Source organism: Gekko japonicus, unplaced genomic scaffold (genome assembly GCF_001447785.1).
Source record: "Gekko japonicus isolate JY-2015 unplaced genomic scaffold, Gekko_japonicus_V1.1 scaffold1440, whole genome shotgun sequence".
In the NCBI taxonomy this organism is placed as follows: domain Eukaryota; kingdom Metazoa; phylum Chordata; class Lepidosauria; order Squamata; family Gekkonidae; genus Gekko; species Gekko japonicus.
Genome location: NW_015169819.1, coordinates 305,933 through 321,296, shown reverse-complemented (window position 1 = coordinate 321,296; position 15,364 = coordinate 305,933). Strand labels below are relative to the sequence as shown.

The window sequence follows — 15,364 nt, the reverse complement described above, 5'->3', positions numbered from 1 at the left end:
AGGTACTGACACATAATGCAGATGACATGGTTTTGTTGTCATTGACCAAAATTGGAGTGAGAAGGCTTTTGGATAAACTGGGCCAGTACTGTAATGAAGAAGGCCTATGTATAAACGACACCAAGTCTAAGGTAATGGTATTTAGGAAATGACCTAGGAAGTCAGTATGGAGAATCTTGGGTGTTCAGATTGAACCATGTAGTGTATACAAATATCTAGGAATAACATTTTCAGAAACCCTTTCATGGCAGCCTCATTTAACATTGTTAAAGTCCTCTGCTATGATGACTGTGGGGGTGATACTGAAATTTTTCTTCTCCAAAGGAGGTGGTATGGTTGACCCTGTTATCAAGTTGTTTGACAGTAAGGTGATTTCTAGTTTATGGTATTGAAATATGGGGTTAGGGAGAGCAGATTCTGGACTCATTGGAAGTAATACAAAATTATTTTATGAGTCAGATTCTTGGGTTACCAAAGGGTTCGCCAGTGGTATAAATGAGGGCTGAGCTTGGTATCCCTTCTATGAAAGCTAGGCTAGAGTCCTGTCTTATTGGAAGAAAAATCTAGAATGTTCTCAGGATTTTCTGGGTTGTCAAAACTTTTGCTCCCTTTTCAAACATATTAAGAGCTATAAGAAATATCTGGATTTTATTCAGTCGAAGTATGTAATTCTGAATGAGTTGTTAGGTATTAAAAGACCAGGACAGGAGTTAAAGGAATGAGTCTTTAAAATGGATAGGGAAATAGTCATATAATCGCTCAATCCATAGCGGCCTCTTTTTTCAAATTCTTAAAAAGAGATCATATCAGGTCTTCTTATTTGAAGACTCTTAACAACAATGAAATTAAGGATGGTCTTTACTAGTTTAAGACTTAAAGCTATGCCCTCAGTGGTTTGATTGGGCCGTTTCTTTAGTGTTCCTGCCCTGTTACGGTTCTATGTGTGTGATACGGGAAAAATAGATTATCTGATTCATTATATTTTGAGATGTCCCCTCCACCATGACCCCCGAAATAAATTTATTACTAATATTTTAACCATGTGAGAAGGAGCTTCAGACTTGGAAAAAGTAATATTTTTGCTTGTAAATGAGGATTCTTATGTTTCTAATAGAGTCGCTTGTTTACATTAGCGGTAAAAAGGATTAGATTGATCCTTATGGAATAATAGCTATAATAATAGTTCAAATTGTTTCGGTCTTTTTAACCTGGGTTGATTTTATATGGTTTTAGTCTTGTATTATATTTGTAATTTTGTCAATTCTATTAATTTTGCTAATATTGTAGTTTCAGTGTGTGGAAGATTTGTTTTTATGCTGTTATATGACTCACGGTCAATACAATAAACTGGAACTGCTACTGCCTTCTATAATTACTTGTAATGAACCATGTCATGAGAAGAGACTTCCCTCATGGAAGTTAACACTCATTCCATGAATATTGAGAGTTTAACCAGAAGCACAGAAAAACATCCCTGGAAATGACAAGCTCTTGTTTCTCTTGAGGAACCTCTCAATGGTTCTGATACAAAAATAGCTTTGCAGCTTGAACTAGTCTTGCAGTCTCTCCTGTCAATCATGCAAACTGGACGTGGCCATCCTGGGCTGAAGTCGCCAGTGCATGTGAGCTGCAAGGGATGTACGGGATCAGAATGTAGTCCACTCCTTGTCACTAGCATGTATTATGTGCAGGGTTACCAGGTCTGGGTTGGGAAATACCTGGAGACTTTGGGGGTGGATTCAGGAGAGGGCAGGGTTTGGGGAGGGGAGGGACCTCAACATGATACAATGCGATAGAGTCCACCCTTCAAGGCAGTCCTTTTCTCCAGGGGAACTGTGTGCTGGAGTATGAGAGTGCTGTCTCAGCTGAAGCCACAGTGCAATGTGACCTTATTTAACTTTCTCCCTCACTGCCAGCAATCAACAATTAGTCCCCTCTCACACAGTTCAAATACAGGTTACTTTTGTTGATAAGTGTGGAGAAATGCCATCTTGTGTGTGGGGGGGGGTTAACTTTCCATGGACTGGAGAGGAGGAGACTATCAAACTTTAGGTAGGCCTTGGCCTAATCTCCTAATTCCCTCCTGTCTCCAACCAGTAATCTGAGGGCAACTCCCTAGAAAGGACATTAAATCCATCAAGGTTATGAGGAGACCTGCCCCAGAATGCTGCAGGAGGGAGAGCCAGGTCCTGGGTGGGAACTGATGTATATATTGTTGAGTTTTGGGTGGGAAACCAGTCAGTCGGTTGGTTGAAGTTTGCAAAAGACCAGAGGCGTGTATAGCCCTGCTCCCAGACCAGTGACTGTGGCCATTTTGAGGGACGTGTTTGTCCAGCTTACCCCAGAGTAACGAAGTAATGTACCTGCCCTGCATACCACCTATAATAAGGCATCAGTTTAGAGGAGGGAGAGAGATGAAGCGTTTTTGTCAACATTTTATTTCTTCCGTTCACTTCTGATGTGCCTGTATATACAGTTGTGAGTTTTAAACAAATCCTTTGATTGTTGAAGGAGTGAAGTCCCTCTGTATCACATAGTTCGCCCAGCTGCTTGGAAACACTAGGAGTGGGTCAGGGAATCCCTAGGGAGGAAAAAAGTAAAAAATGTTCAGTTGCCAACTCTCCAGGAGAGCCCCAAAGATCCATGGGAAGCCCAAAGATAGGGACAGTGGTGGCAGCAGTACCCTGAAGTAGTGGAGTGAAATGGTGCCAGGTCAGGCAAAGCAGGAGTAGGCAGAGCGGGGGCCCGCCAGCTGACACAGTTCCGGTCTGCCACAGTAAGCATATTCTGGATTCAACCCAACCAAATCTAAATACTTTGGGGATTTATTGATATTGGAAAGTAACAAAGCATGTGTTTTATAACACAGTGTATCTTTGACTAGGCCAGTGATGGCAAACCTTTTAGAGATTGCTGAAGGAGTGAAGTCCCTCTGTATCACATAGTTCCCCCAGCTGCTTGGAAACACTAGGAGTGGGTCAGGGAATCCCTAAGGAGGAGAAAAGTAGAAAAACCCACTTATTTATCGCATAGTGCCAACACGGCAATTTAACCTGAATACTGAGGTTTTACTTTAGAAAAAACAACTCATACATTAACTTAAGATGATCCAAACAAAGTAAGGAAAGCAATCCCAAATGCTTTCATTTACTTAAAATGATTTGGCAGAGAATTCGAAACTTTAATGATGGTCTGGGCCTGGCTGGGGTGATGGCACGTGTACCCACAGAGAGGGCTCTGAGTGCCACCTCTGGCACCCATGCCATAGGTTCGCCACCACTGGACTAGGCTGTATATTCAGACTTTCCACTTTGTCCGTTCCTAGGAGATTCCAGATCAGGGGTCCCTTCTGGCGTCCCAACCTTTCAGGTAGAGGCTGATTGCCACTTTTTTACATGGAGATAATGTATGATGTGGCCGCAGTCTCCTCATCTATGTCATCAAATTATGTTCTATAGAGGTGCAGAGGAGGCAAAGATATATTCATACAAATCTGTTGAGAGCCAGCCTGTGTAGTGGTTAGAGTGTCAGTCTGGGGGGGGGGGGAAGGCTCAGATCCCTACTCTGTCATGAAAGCTTGCTGGGTGACCTTGGGCCAGTCACACAATCTCACTCTAACCTATGTCACAGGATAACATGTGAAGGTAGCATGGAGGAGGGGAGAACAATGTTCTGAGACACTTGGGTCCCAGTTGGGAAGAAAAGTAGAACATACATAGACCTAATAAAAATAGACCACTATTGTGGCTTGTACTTACCTAGCTAGTGCAGTGGATGGAGGGGGCAGCATGCCAGAAAACCTCTGCACTTGGAATACCACAGTCAGAAATCCACTGCTTCCTTCCAGGTTAACTTGCAGAAAGTTACCTGTTTTAGGTAGGTTCTATTGAAGTTAGGGGCGTAATTCCTCTCTAATCTGGTTGTAATACATTAGTGTATTGACAATGTGTAATTAGACCAGAATTTGGCGGTTTTCCATCAGTATGTGAACTGCAGCTGCCTTGATCTCTGTCTCTCCTAGCCAGGTATATATTTATTTAAGTAATTCCTTCCCTTTCCTCTTGGCTCCGGGTGTCTCTTCTTTATATACCTCTTCTATGGCCAGACTGCTCCTCTTGGCTTTCTTTTCCTTTCATTTTTCTGGGCTATTCCAAGTCCACATCCTGTAAACATGCAGCAGGAGTTGCTTATATTTGTAACCATATCCAAACCAACAAAATACAGAACTTGCACGGCCAAATTTCCAAAGCCTTGCACATTAATCTTTGTAGGGGCAAAAGCTGCAAGTCAAACTGTTCCTGCTTTGCTTTTCCCTTGTGAAGCAGCCCAGTAGTACCCAAATGTGTCCTGCTCCTTCCTTCTTTCTTTTCCTTCTGCCATTCAGCTTCAGTCATTCCTACAACCAGACTTGTGATCTCCAACATAGATTTGTAAAGTTAACCAAAACACTGCCTTGTGGCTGTGATTTCTTACATTCCCATGCAATTTTCTCAGCTCGACTCAGAGCAAGGTTGAGAACTGAATACAGTCCCTACTGATACCGTACAAAAGCTCATATCTTTGGAGAAAGTATGGTCATCATTGTTTCTGGAGTTCCAGTGTATAGTGTTTTTTATAGCTCTAATGAACAAGTAACCCAAAGGTTCCTAGGGGTGAGAAGCACGGCTACAGGAAACTCATTAGTTTCTGAAAAAATTCTGCTTCCTTCCTGGCTACAGCCCACAGATACTAATGTGGCACTTTAGACTAAAACTGTCATTCAGCTTGAAAATGATGGTGTAGCCCTCAAGGATTGTCCTCTCTTGAAGCAGTCTGCAGTACAGGTGAACACAGGAGCCTGTTGAACAAAGTTTGAGTCCAGTGGCACCTTTAAGACTAACAAAGTTTTATTCAAGATATAAGCTATCGTGTGCCTGTAGTTCAGCAAGGTAGATTATTGTGCTGAGTGGTCCACCCACCAGAAGAACAGTTATATATGTACTAGAGCAAGGAAGAATGCAGAGAAAGGTGTGGTGCTGTGAAAATGCACATGTTCAGCATGCATGTTCAAGCCCTGTATTGGGCTAGCTACAGAGAGCTGCCGAAGGAGTCCCAAAATCAGCTGATATTTTGCACCACCATGACTAAGCATTGGGATGGGAGCACCCATGGTGATTAGCTGTCCCCCTCACAAATCTCTTCATCTGGCTGTTTATGCATTGTGTGCCCTTTCTATGCAAAGTGTCTTTTCATTATTCACATTTCCAGTGTATGCCCTGTGTATTTCTACAGTGCCCAGCCTGCAGCCAGAGAGGCATAGCCCCACACACTGTACTCTTTGTCATCTGAGATTGGTGTCCTGGCTGGGGAAAGCTGTGATTGGCAGCAGATTTAAGCAATATCCTAAACTGTTCTTGGAGGGGGGGATTGTTCAGTGGGAGTGTTTTGACATGCCCATTTTCTTGCTGGCATAATATCACATGGTGCCAAGATGCTATCTGGAGAGGCTTAGAATTCCAAATAAGGCCTGTGCCTCCCCCAGGAACACCTCTAGTGCTGCTTATTTTCATGTCAGTGTTACACATGCTGGAAGAACGTAAGGTTGAACAGTTTTATTAGATCTTCTAGATCCCTATTCTTTTTGCTATATTCTTTGTCAGGAGACCTTTCATAAAGACTTCTCTGGCTCTCACCTTGAACAACACATGCTGACATGGTGTCAGAATACCTTCAGTTATGTTTTTAAGTTATGCTAATGTATGATTTAGTTGGTATCCTAAGCACCCTGCCAGCTGGGTTGAGGATGGTGTTCTTAAATCCCTTAGCCCACCCTTCTCAAAGAATTCTGTTGACTGCCAGAAAGAGGGGGTGTGTATTTGTGTGCAGGTAAGTTTGTGTGTACTCATGAAAGAGGAGTATTTTTGTGAATGCACTTCTATATTCATGAAAAGAAGAAGAGATTGCATTTATACCCTGCCCTTCACTACCCAAAGTAGTCTGAGAGTGGTTTACAATCCCTTTCCCTTCTCCTCTCAACAGACACCCTGTGAGGTAGGTGGGGCTGAGAGAGCTCTCCCAAGAACTGCCCTTGAGAGAACAGCTCTGAAAGAACTTATAACTGACCCAAGGTCACACTAGCAGCTGCATGTGGAGGAGTGGGGAATCAAAACCGGTTCTCAGATTAGAGTCTGCTCTCTTAACCACTACACCAAACTGGATCTCAGGTGTGCTTCAGCTATATCATGTTTTTTCTTTAGTAAAGGTAATCCATTTGTTCCAGCTGTGCTAAAAGTTTTTGTAGGCAAAGTGATTTCCCAAGTATTGTATGGGATTCCAATCTGGATAAGGGCCTTTGATCAGACCATTGAATGCGTGCAATCTAAGTTCTCCTTCCGTGGGGGGAAGTCATCCAGTAACTGGTTAGGTCACGCCTCTGCTCGCTCGATAGGCTATGCAAATTTCTTTTGTTGCATGGCTCCTATTGGAGTGGCCCTGGCTGACCTCTCCAGTTCCTGCATAGCCCCTGCACTCGGTAGGATGACTGGAGCTCCTACTCCAAGCTAGAGGGACTACGTTGGTCAGACAATATTGTAAAAAAGCCAGAAAATTTCCAGTTCCAGGACATCAGAAGACCTTCTTCCTGGTGGGTTCAAGGAGGACCGGCAGGACCCAGAGGACCCGAAGAAGAGGGCAGACTTTCGGCCACATTTCCAAGGACCTGGAAGAAAAGAAGATGGCCGCATCGGTGGAACAAAGGGGGCAGCTGCCGGAAACTCCCGAGGCTTCGGGAGTTGGCCAGCTCTGCGTTCAGCGGCCAGGAGTCGCACCGCTTCTGCAAGACGCCAGCTCCTCAACCGCGTGACCGGCTGAACGCAAGGAGCCAGCCGGCCCACGCGGTCCCCCTGCTGGCCATGCTCCCTTTTCATGAGTGAATACTTGTTAATCAAACACAGAATTTTTGACATTGAAGCCCAAAAGCTTTAGCTAGTAAGTCCTGTTCCCCTCTTAGTTTTGAGGTTCCTTTTACTACAGGTCAGATGGCTTTTTACTTATTCCTCTTACAAGTTCCCCAAACTTGGAGTGCCTTCTCCCTGGCAAGATTCAATGCTATGCCATCAGCAGTCTTATATGGTAGGTTTAATAAGACTGCATTCTTGGCTAGGACCTGTTTCTGTAATTGCAGCTGCGTTGAATCAATGTCACACATTCTCCTTCATTGTTACTTATATGCAGACCTTTGTGCTAAACATTTAAACTTGTTCTTAGCTGGAATGTCAGGCCTTTCTGATCATATTAAGGTTTATTGTCTTTTTAACTATTGCTTACCTGATGAAGTTACTGAGAAGGTAGCCCTGTTTTTACAAGTCCGCAATAAGAGTCCATCAGGAAATGTTATAGTATTAATTTTCTTTTTTAAATGCCACATAAACTTTTATATAGTTGGCTTTGTGCCCCCTCTTTGTGTAACTGCTGTTTGTAGTATCTGTACATGCCAATAAAGGTGACTGACTGACTGAATGAAAAGGTGTGTCTGGTTGGGCAGAATCAGTGTGCATATGTGGTAAAACGGGGTGTGTGTTTTAGAACTCACACTTAGAAAATTTACATTCTGCCTGTCGTGGTTAAATACATTCTCAAAGTGGCTTAAAGAACTCATTTAAAAATACAATACTAAAATTACACATTAAATACCCCCCCTGTAAGGTAATTTTTAAAATTAACGGTTGCCTATCATTTTTCATTTGACAGTGCTATGTCTGCTTAAATTGGAGAGGGGGAGATTCCTTTTTGCTGAGACAGTTCAGTTGTCTCAACAGTAGGAGTGGGTCCCAATTTGTTGTGGGGCAACTTCATTTCAGTGCAGTGGACGTTCATCTGAATATAGGCATCCTCTCTGACCACATGGCGGTGTTCTCTGTGGAATGCATATTTGAATGCACATCCTTATCCAGACTCTAAAGCTGTGAGTGGTGTAGAGCTGAGTAAGAGCTAGAAAACATCAGCCTTGGTTGTTTGCTACGGGCATATGTTTCTCCTCCTCCTCCTGACTACTTTGAACCCTTCCTCTGAGTCCTATAAGATAGGTGCTTTTAAGGGAACAGTAAAATATTTGCAAAGTTCTCCCTCCCCCCATCCACCCACACCTCCTGGCTCTGCTCTAGTTTAAAAACCACCCTGAGGTGGTATCATAGGAGTGGGCAAAACCATGATGATGGGGAGGGGGTAGAAGAGCTATCCTGTGAGCTGTGTACAGCCTCTTTATCCTTTTGTGTTAGCTAAGCAAATGTGTTCTATTCTCTTGAAAAGTATATAACCCAACTCTTCCTTCACATCTGGCTTTTTTTTCTTTGCAGCTCTATTCATGACCCTTACCGCTGTCTGTTTTCAATTCCTTCAGCATCTGAGTCTTACCGCTTTTTATTATTTTCTAAATCCCAAGCATGTTGTCTTCCCTTTTCCCATGTAGCTTTTAAAAGCTTGAGGATACCTTAACTGGCCTGCGAGCTACCCTTTCTTCAAAAGCAGGACTATCTCTCCCTTATTATAATTGAATAGCAACGTTCTATATTGAACGTTCTAAATTTGGCCCCTTTAGTGTTTGGCCAGAAGAACTGTCAGTCAGAAGACGCTGGCTGGGTTGACTGGCTGCTTTGTGCAGTCCCGCCCAGCATTTCAAGGTCTTTTGCATATGGAAGCTGATTGGACTTCACTCCATTCCACCCCTCAAACTCCCCCCGCAAGGCAGTTGGAATTTTCAGTTGCATAGACAGATACAATGCCATACTCCCCACCCTACTGTATTCTGAGGTAAAATATGTCCTCACTCAGAACACATCACTTCCCCTTCAAAAGAAACAAACCCAATCATGGCATACCACAAAGACAACAGATCACACCACAAGCAGAATACCACAAGGCAAAAAATGATAGGAAAAGGTGCCAGCAGTCACCCCATTACTGCCACAGAGAGCGCTTCAGAGGATGGTGTGCAGGTCCCAGGTTCATGTTTTAAAAGCAGCCTGGGGAATTATGGACCATTCACACACTTTCAACCTTAACATACCTCATAGAGTAGTTGTGTGGATCATATGAGGGAGAGGAGAATGATGTCAGCTGCTTTGGTTCCCACTGCAGGGAAAGACTGCCCTTTCTGAGGCTGGGCGAGGGGAATGTAAACCTGAAGACAGACAAGCAGATAACGGTAGGCTGATGGTTGCCAAGAAAGGACATAGGGTTGCCAATTCCAGGTTGGAAATTCCAGGATATTTTGGAGATGAAGCCTGCTGAGGGTGGGGTCAGAGGAGGAGGAGGAACAGGGGTACCTCAGACAGATACAATGCCATACTCCCCACCCTCCAAACAAGCTGTTGCCAGTCTCCAGGTGACAGCTGGAGAGCTCTTAAAGCTCTGGTGCTAATTCAAAGTGTTGCAATTTTGTGTTTTGGAAAATCTTTAGGAATTGTTTGGTGCATTTACGATGGGGCACCCACCCAGAGCCTCTGGCATTTTCTCACTCTGCTGGCATCAAAACCAATTTAAGGCAAAATAAGAGGCTACTGAGAGGGGAGGAGATAAAGTTGCCAGCTTCAGGTATGGTAATTCCTGGAGATTTGAGGAGTGGAGCCCGGAGAGGGGGACCTCAGACAGGTACAGTGCCATAGACTCCACCCTCCAAACCAGCCATTTGCTTCTGGGGAACTATTGCTGCCAATCTTGGCCCAGCAGCCATCAAACCATTCTCTTCAACCCCCTGCTGTGCAGCTGACTTTCCCCTAGGGTTGCCAATCTCCAGGTGGGACCTGGAGATCTCCCACTGCTACAATTGATCTCCAGATGACAGAGATCAGTTCCCCTAGAGAAAATGACTGCTTTAGGAGGGTAGACCCTATGACATTATACCTGCTGAGTCCTTCCGCCCCCCCCCAATGCTGCCCTCTACAGAATCCACCCCCCAAAACTCCAGGTATTGGAAGGCCGATGCCTCCGTCGCCTGGCTGGAGTGGCCGCGGGGGGGTTGGAGTCGGGCGGCCGCTGGCAGGAGCCGCGGGCGCCCGGGCCAAGATTGGGGGGGCAAGGCGGGCGACAGAAGGCCGATGCCTCCGTCGCCCTGCCCTCTACAGAATCCACCCCCCAAGCCTCCAGGTATTTCCCTCCTTAGAGCTGGCAACCCTACATTCCCCTCAGTGCCTGTTGGTAGGCATCTAAGCTTGGTCCTGTCACCTACTTTGGCCTTTGGGAGAAAACACATTGGGGCCAGTCCTGATAGGGTTGCCAACTCCAGATGGGAAATTCCTGGAGACTTGAGGGATGGAGCCTGAAGAGGGTGAGGTTTGAGGAGGGGTGGGACCTCAGAAGGAGATGGGGTTGCCAACTCCACCCTCCAAACCAGCCATTTTGTCCTGGGTAACAATTGCTGCCAATCTCCAGGTGAGGGCTACAGATCACTCACAATTACAACTGCTCTTCAGGTAGCAGAGATCAGTTCCTCTGGAGAAAACGGTGGACTCTGTCATTATACCCTGCTGAGGTCACCACAGCAAATTGACACTGTTTGCCCAAAGCCAGAGCACTCCCCCAGAGCCTCTTTCTAGATCTCGTTGTATTGTTTTCACAACGGGCTTTACTGCTAGTGTAAGTAATAAGTGAAAACATTCTGCCATTTTTGACAATGCTCTGTATTCTTAGGTGCCTTCTCCTTGCTTTCAGACTTCTTCAAAGCCATTGGACAACTGCTGGTTTAAACTGGCAGAAACCTTTGTTTAATTTTTGTTCTGGGACCCAAATTGACATTTCTCTCTCATAGATATATTAAAATATTTAGCTCAGATTTTTACAAGGAAAAAAAATAAGTAGGAGCCAATCTGGGTGAAGCTACCACTTAGTGCCTAAGCCTCACTGCTTCGAGGTATCTCTGGAACTGTATACGTAAGAAGGAATCCCATTTTTTTCAAAGAGGCAGCTTGAAAATCAATAGTGCAGGGAGTTCCTGGACCTCTTTTATATTTGTAGCAACAATTAGGCTTTTGTCACCTGCCAGTAACCTTCAAGTTGGAAAGAACTGAGCTGATAATAATGAGGGAGGTCACAGTGAGTCTGTAGCCAGGCCTGGCACCTGGAGGCTGCTTTTTCAAAGCTATCCAGTTATTCATATAACCATCTTTTTCAAGTGTGTGTGTTTTCAGTGGTATCGGAAGCTACTGCTGTGGAACAACAGGAGTGACTTGCTGTTAGTGTGGCCCTAACCCTGATCCAGAAATAGTAGTTTGTGTTTACATACAACTGCAGGATGGACAGAAGCCCTTACTGCATGAAAAAAATATATTGGGGGGGGGGGATCATGCAACTCAAAACAATACAGATTTTTAAAAAAATGCTTGAATGTTAAAAACAATCCGATGTGGTAATAAGACTTGCACTGTGTTTTAAGGGCTGCACAATAAATAGTTGGTATACTCTTTACAGAGCTGCTTGAATGGCCCATTTTAGCCCAGTCTCATCAGAGCTTGAAAGCTAAGCAGGGTTGGCCATGGTTAATACTTGGATTGGAGACCACCAAGGAAGACAGAGGTTGCTATGCAGCAGAAGGCAATGGCAAACTACCTCTGCTTGTGTGTTGCCTTGGAAGCCCCTGGATCCAGGGGTTGCTGTGAGTCGGTTGTGGCTTGACAACACACAGTTATTTTACTGTTTACATATTCCTATATTGTACTGAAATGTTTGATCTTAACCTTCTTTAGGCATGGTGCAGGAGAAGCTTATTAATCACAAGTGATGGCACTACATCCCCACAATACCCGATTGTACTGTTGCAGCAGTGCTTGTCATGCTGCTGTGAGCTGTTTCAGCCTTTTTCAGGTACTGCTGAAATCGCCAAAACCATTTTGACTACAACATGTAACAGGAACATAAAGGAAGCCTGTGTACAATGGCTGTGGAAACGTTAAGGTCTGTACTCAGCCAGTGAGTTCATAAAGACAGTTGCTAATGAAGCACTGAAGGGGTCTTGGCTCTAAAAGGCATAAGCCAAATCTCATGATTTAAGAGAGGTTGGCTCTAGTTCTTAAAACTTTTGAGGAGGTACTGACCTGTACTGTATATATCTTGGGATTGCTGTGGAAAGAATGTAGGCAGGAAGCTCCAGAGTGGCTTGAGCAGAAGTTTAATGGGGGAGGGTAGCGGTTTGGGATGGAAAAACAGCTCTCTCATGTGAGAGGGGGGGGGGGGGCAGAAGCATGGCTCAGATATTGCTTGGCTTACTATGCAAACGTGTGCCTCAGCTATGCTCTCTAGGATCAGACAGCCGTGCATTTCTGTCTCACCCCTTTCCTTGTCTGCAATAGCTGCTTCATTGAGCTTGCAAAACTGCCTCTGAGCAATAAATCAGGTATGAAGAAGGAGGTTGTTTGCCAAGGGAGAAAAAGTGTCCGTTTTGAACTATGCATTTTTCTCCTTTTTCCCCTGGGCATCCTATGCAGGCTTCCTCCCCCCTGGGCCTTTTCACATAATTGCTTATCTCAACTTTTCTTTTATGGCAGCTAGTGGAGTTCAACACCATTGAGGCTTTGAGCCCAAGTGGCCACATCTGCGGTTTGTCACTGTTACCTCTGCAGTGGCATGAGGCCACCATAGTGTGTATAAGAGTAGAAGCCATAGGTAGCACTCTATCTTTTCAGACAGAAGACTCATGTCCAATGTATAACCCAAATGTTATACATTTGACAACAGCCTTTAGTGAATAGTACTAATAGGATAGAAGAAAGACAGCATGGTATATAGGCTGATCTTGTCAGATCTTAGAAGCTATGCAGGGTCAGTATCTGGATGGGAGGCCACCAAGGAAGACTCTGCGGAAGAAAGCAATGGCTAACCATCTCTGCTTCTCATTTGCTTTGAAAGCCCCTTGCTGGGATTGCCATAAATTGATTGGGACTTGATGGCAGTGACGTAATCCTTAAGGAAATGGCACTTGTGGGCTCGGTTCAGGTACATACTCTTGGCTTGATGGTCCCATACACTCAGTCTGAACGGACAAAAGGAAAAGAATTCAGAAAAGAAAACTGTAAAACTGCAATTAAACAGTTAACCCACCCTATGGTGATTATCTTATTAACCACATAGGATAAATAGCAGTAATATGTAAATAAGTTTATTTTTCAAATGAAAAATAGCAACGTTAATAAATCCTAATAAAAGGATCTGAAATAAGCAGATACGGTCTTAGATACCACAGAAGACTTTCACTGACTTGAAGGCTTTCACTGACTTTGTGCTTCCCACTGCAGATTTTCAGTTCCCTCTTCATATTCTTCCTGAGGGCCCCCGGTACCTTAGGAGCAACATTTGCGGGATTATTTTGGGGTACAGTGTGAGAAAGTCTCATTCCACTATCAGAAATCCTTTCCATCTGCAAGGGTTTACATTGAATCTAAGCCAACTAAAGAGAAAAAAAGGATTTCTCAGATCCTTTAATCAGGCATACAGTTTTAACCCTAACCCTGAAGCTCACAGCAACAAAATGAATTTTGATTCCCCAAAGTTACTGTAATCCCTAGTAGAAAACTTAACAATGGTATGAGGTTACTGTCATCCACAATGAAATTCCTGGTGGGAAAGGCCTCAGTGGCATAAAGTTACTGTAATCCACAGTCATGTTCCTACTAGTTAGAGCAGCCATCTTATTCATGCAAAGACATCAGTAGCTTTCCAAGGAAATTATTTTTTCTCTCTCCAGCTGATTGCCATCTTCTTTCCTCAGACACTTTCCTCCTCCTTATGGAATAAAATCCAGACTCCTGTTTCCAGTGTTTCCAGAATGTTGCAAGTCCTTAGCCCCTTTCAAGTGGAAGAGCTGAAAGTCTGTGCCTGTAATGCCTTATGAAAGGAACAGAGCAGATACTGCCACATATACCTTAATGACACCTAACTCTCTCTCTTTCTCTCTCTCCCTTCCTCTGTCTGTGTTTTTAGGGTTGGACCGTCTGAGGGCCAGGAAAAGGTTTGAGGCCTGGCTGTGGGAGTACAGCCTGCTCCCTCTGGAACTGGAAAGAATTGCTCATCCTACACCAAGCCCTGGGCAGAGGGGCTCAAGCACTGAAAACATGCCCATTTTGAAGCAGCTGGTGTCAAACTCTGCAAGCTCCAAACGTCGCTCCCGGGTGGATCTGACAGCAGAGATGATCAGTGCTCCCTTGGGTGATTTTCGTCATACCATGCACGTGGGCCGAGCGGGCGATGCCTTTGGTGACACCTCATTCCTGAACAGCAAGGCCGGCGAGGGTGAGCAGGAGGCTGCCGAGGAGACCAGTTCCTCATCCAAGCCCAGCCTGCTGTCTCGGAAGTTCCGCAGTAGCAAGCGGTCTCAGTCCGTGACGCGTGGCGAACGATGGGACATGCTGGGCTCTCTGAGGGACTCTGCTATTTTTGTGAAGAATGCCGTTTCCCTTCCTCAGCTCACTGAGAAGGAAGCAGACAAGAGTAGTGGGAAACAGCTGCCCAAGAGCCTTTCCTCCAGCCCGGTCAAGAAAGCACCCGAGGAGAAGAGCCCTGAAGAGAGACACATGAATGGTGCTGCTGCAGCCCCCGGCTCTGGACCCCACAGCCCTGGCTTGGAAGAACGGGATTTTGGTGACATAACCGACTTGCCTGTAGTTTTGCACAAGAACAGCTATGGCCTGAAGCATGCAGAGTCCATCATGTCGTTTCATATTGACCTTGGGCCTTCTATGCTGGGTGATGTCTTGGGCATAATGGATTCGTGGGAACAAGAGGATTCTGGTTACCAAGGGGCAGAGGAGCCCCAAAGAGATGCAGGTCCTGTGGAGGCATCAGCAGCACACTGGCTTAGCCAGGAAAGCAAACTTGCACAGGATTCCTTGGCCCATTGTGATGAAAACAGGGCAGCAACGTACAGTCCTGGCTCCGCCCGCAGCACTACAAGTCGTCTCACGATGGACAGCAGTTCTGTCTCCAGCTGTGCATCTGTGGGGGAAGAACAGCGTAGCTTTGCCTCCAAAGGACAAAACCATGGCATTCCAGAGGATATGAGGCATGAGGTGTCCTCTAAACAGCCGGATAAAGAATTCTCCTTCATGGATGAAGAAGATGATGAGATAAGAGTATAAGGAAAGTTGTTGGAGGTTTTTTTTTTACCTTTGAGAAGGATTAACTCGCAACTGATTTTGCAATGAATGACACTTTTCTCTGCAATGCCTTCAGTGAAATGAAGTAAAATCCTTTGCCAGTCTTCACCTTAGTTCCCTTAAGCAGGCTGTTGAGGAAAAAGGATTATTATTATTTTTTGCTTGATAAGTGAGGTCCCTTTTTTATGAAAGGAGGGAGAAAGGGAACCAAGTTGGAAAGATCACACCTAAATGGCTTCTGTGTA

At 44.9% G+C, this 15,364-nt stretch overlaps 1 protein-coding gene across 1 annotated transcript in view; it reads left to right on the top strand.

The window, feature by feature from the left end:
• CDC42EP4 (CDC42 effector protein 4) overlaps positions 1 to 15,101 on the top strand; it is a 35,329-nt gene extending 20,228 nt beyond the window's left edge. The window contains exon 2 of the mRNA XM_015417198.1: positions 13,948 to 15,101. Coding sequence (XP_015272684.1) covers positions 14,079 to 15,101 — 1,023 coding nt within the window. The 5' untranslated portion in view covers positions 13,948 to 14,078. The remainder of the gene's footprint in view (positions 1 to 13,947) is intronic.
• Positions 15,102 to 15,364: the final 263 nt, after the last annotated feature.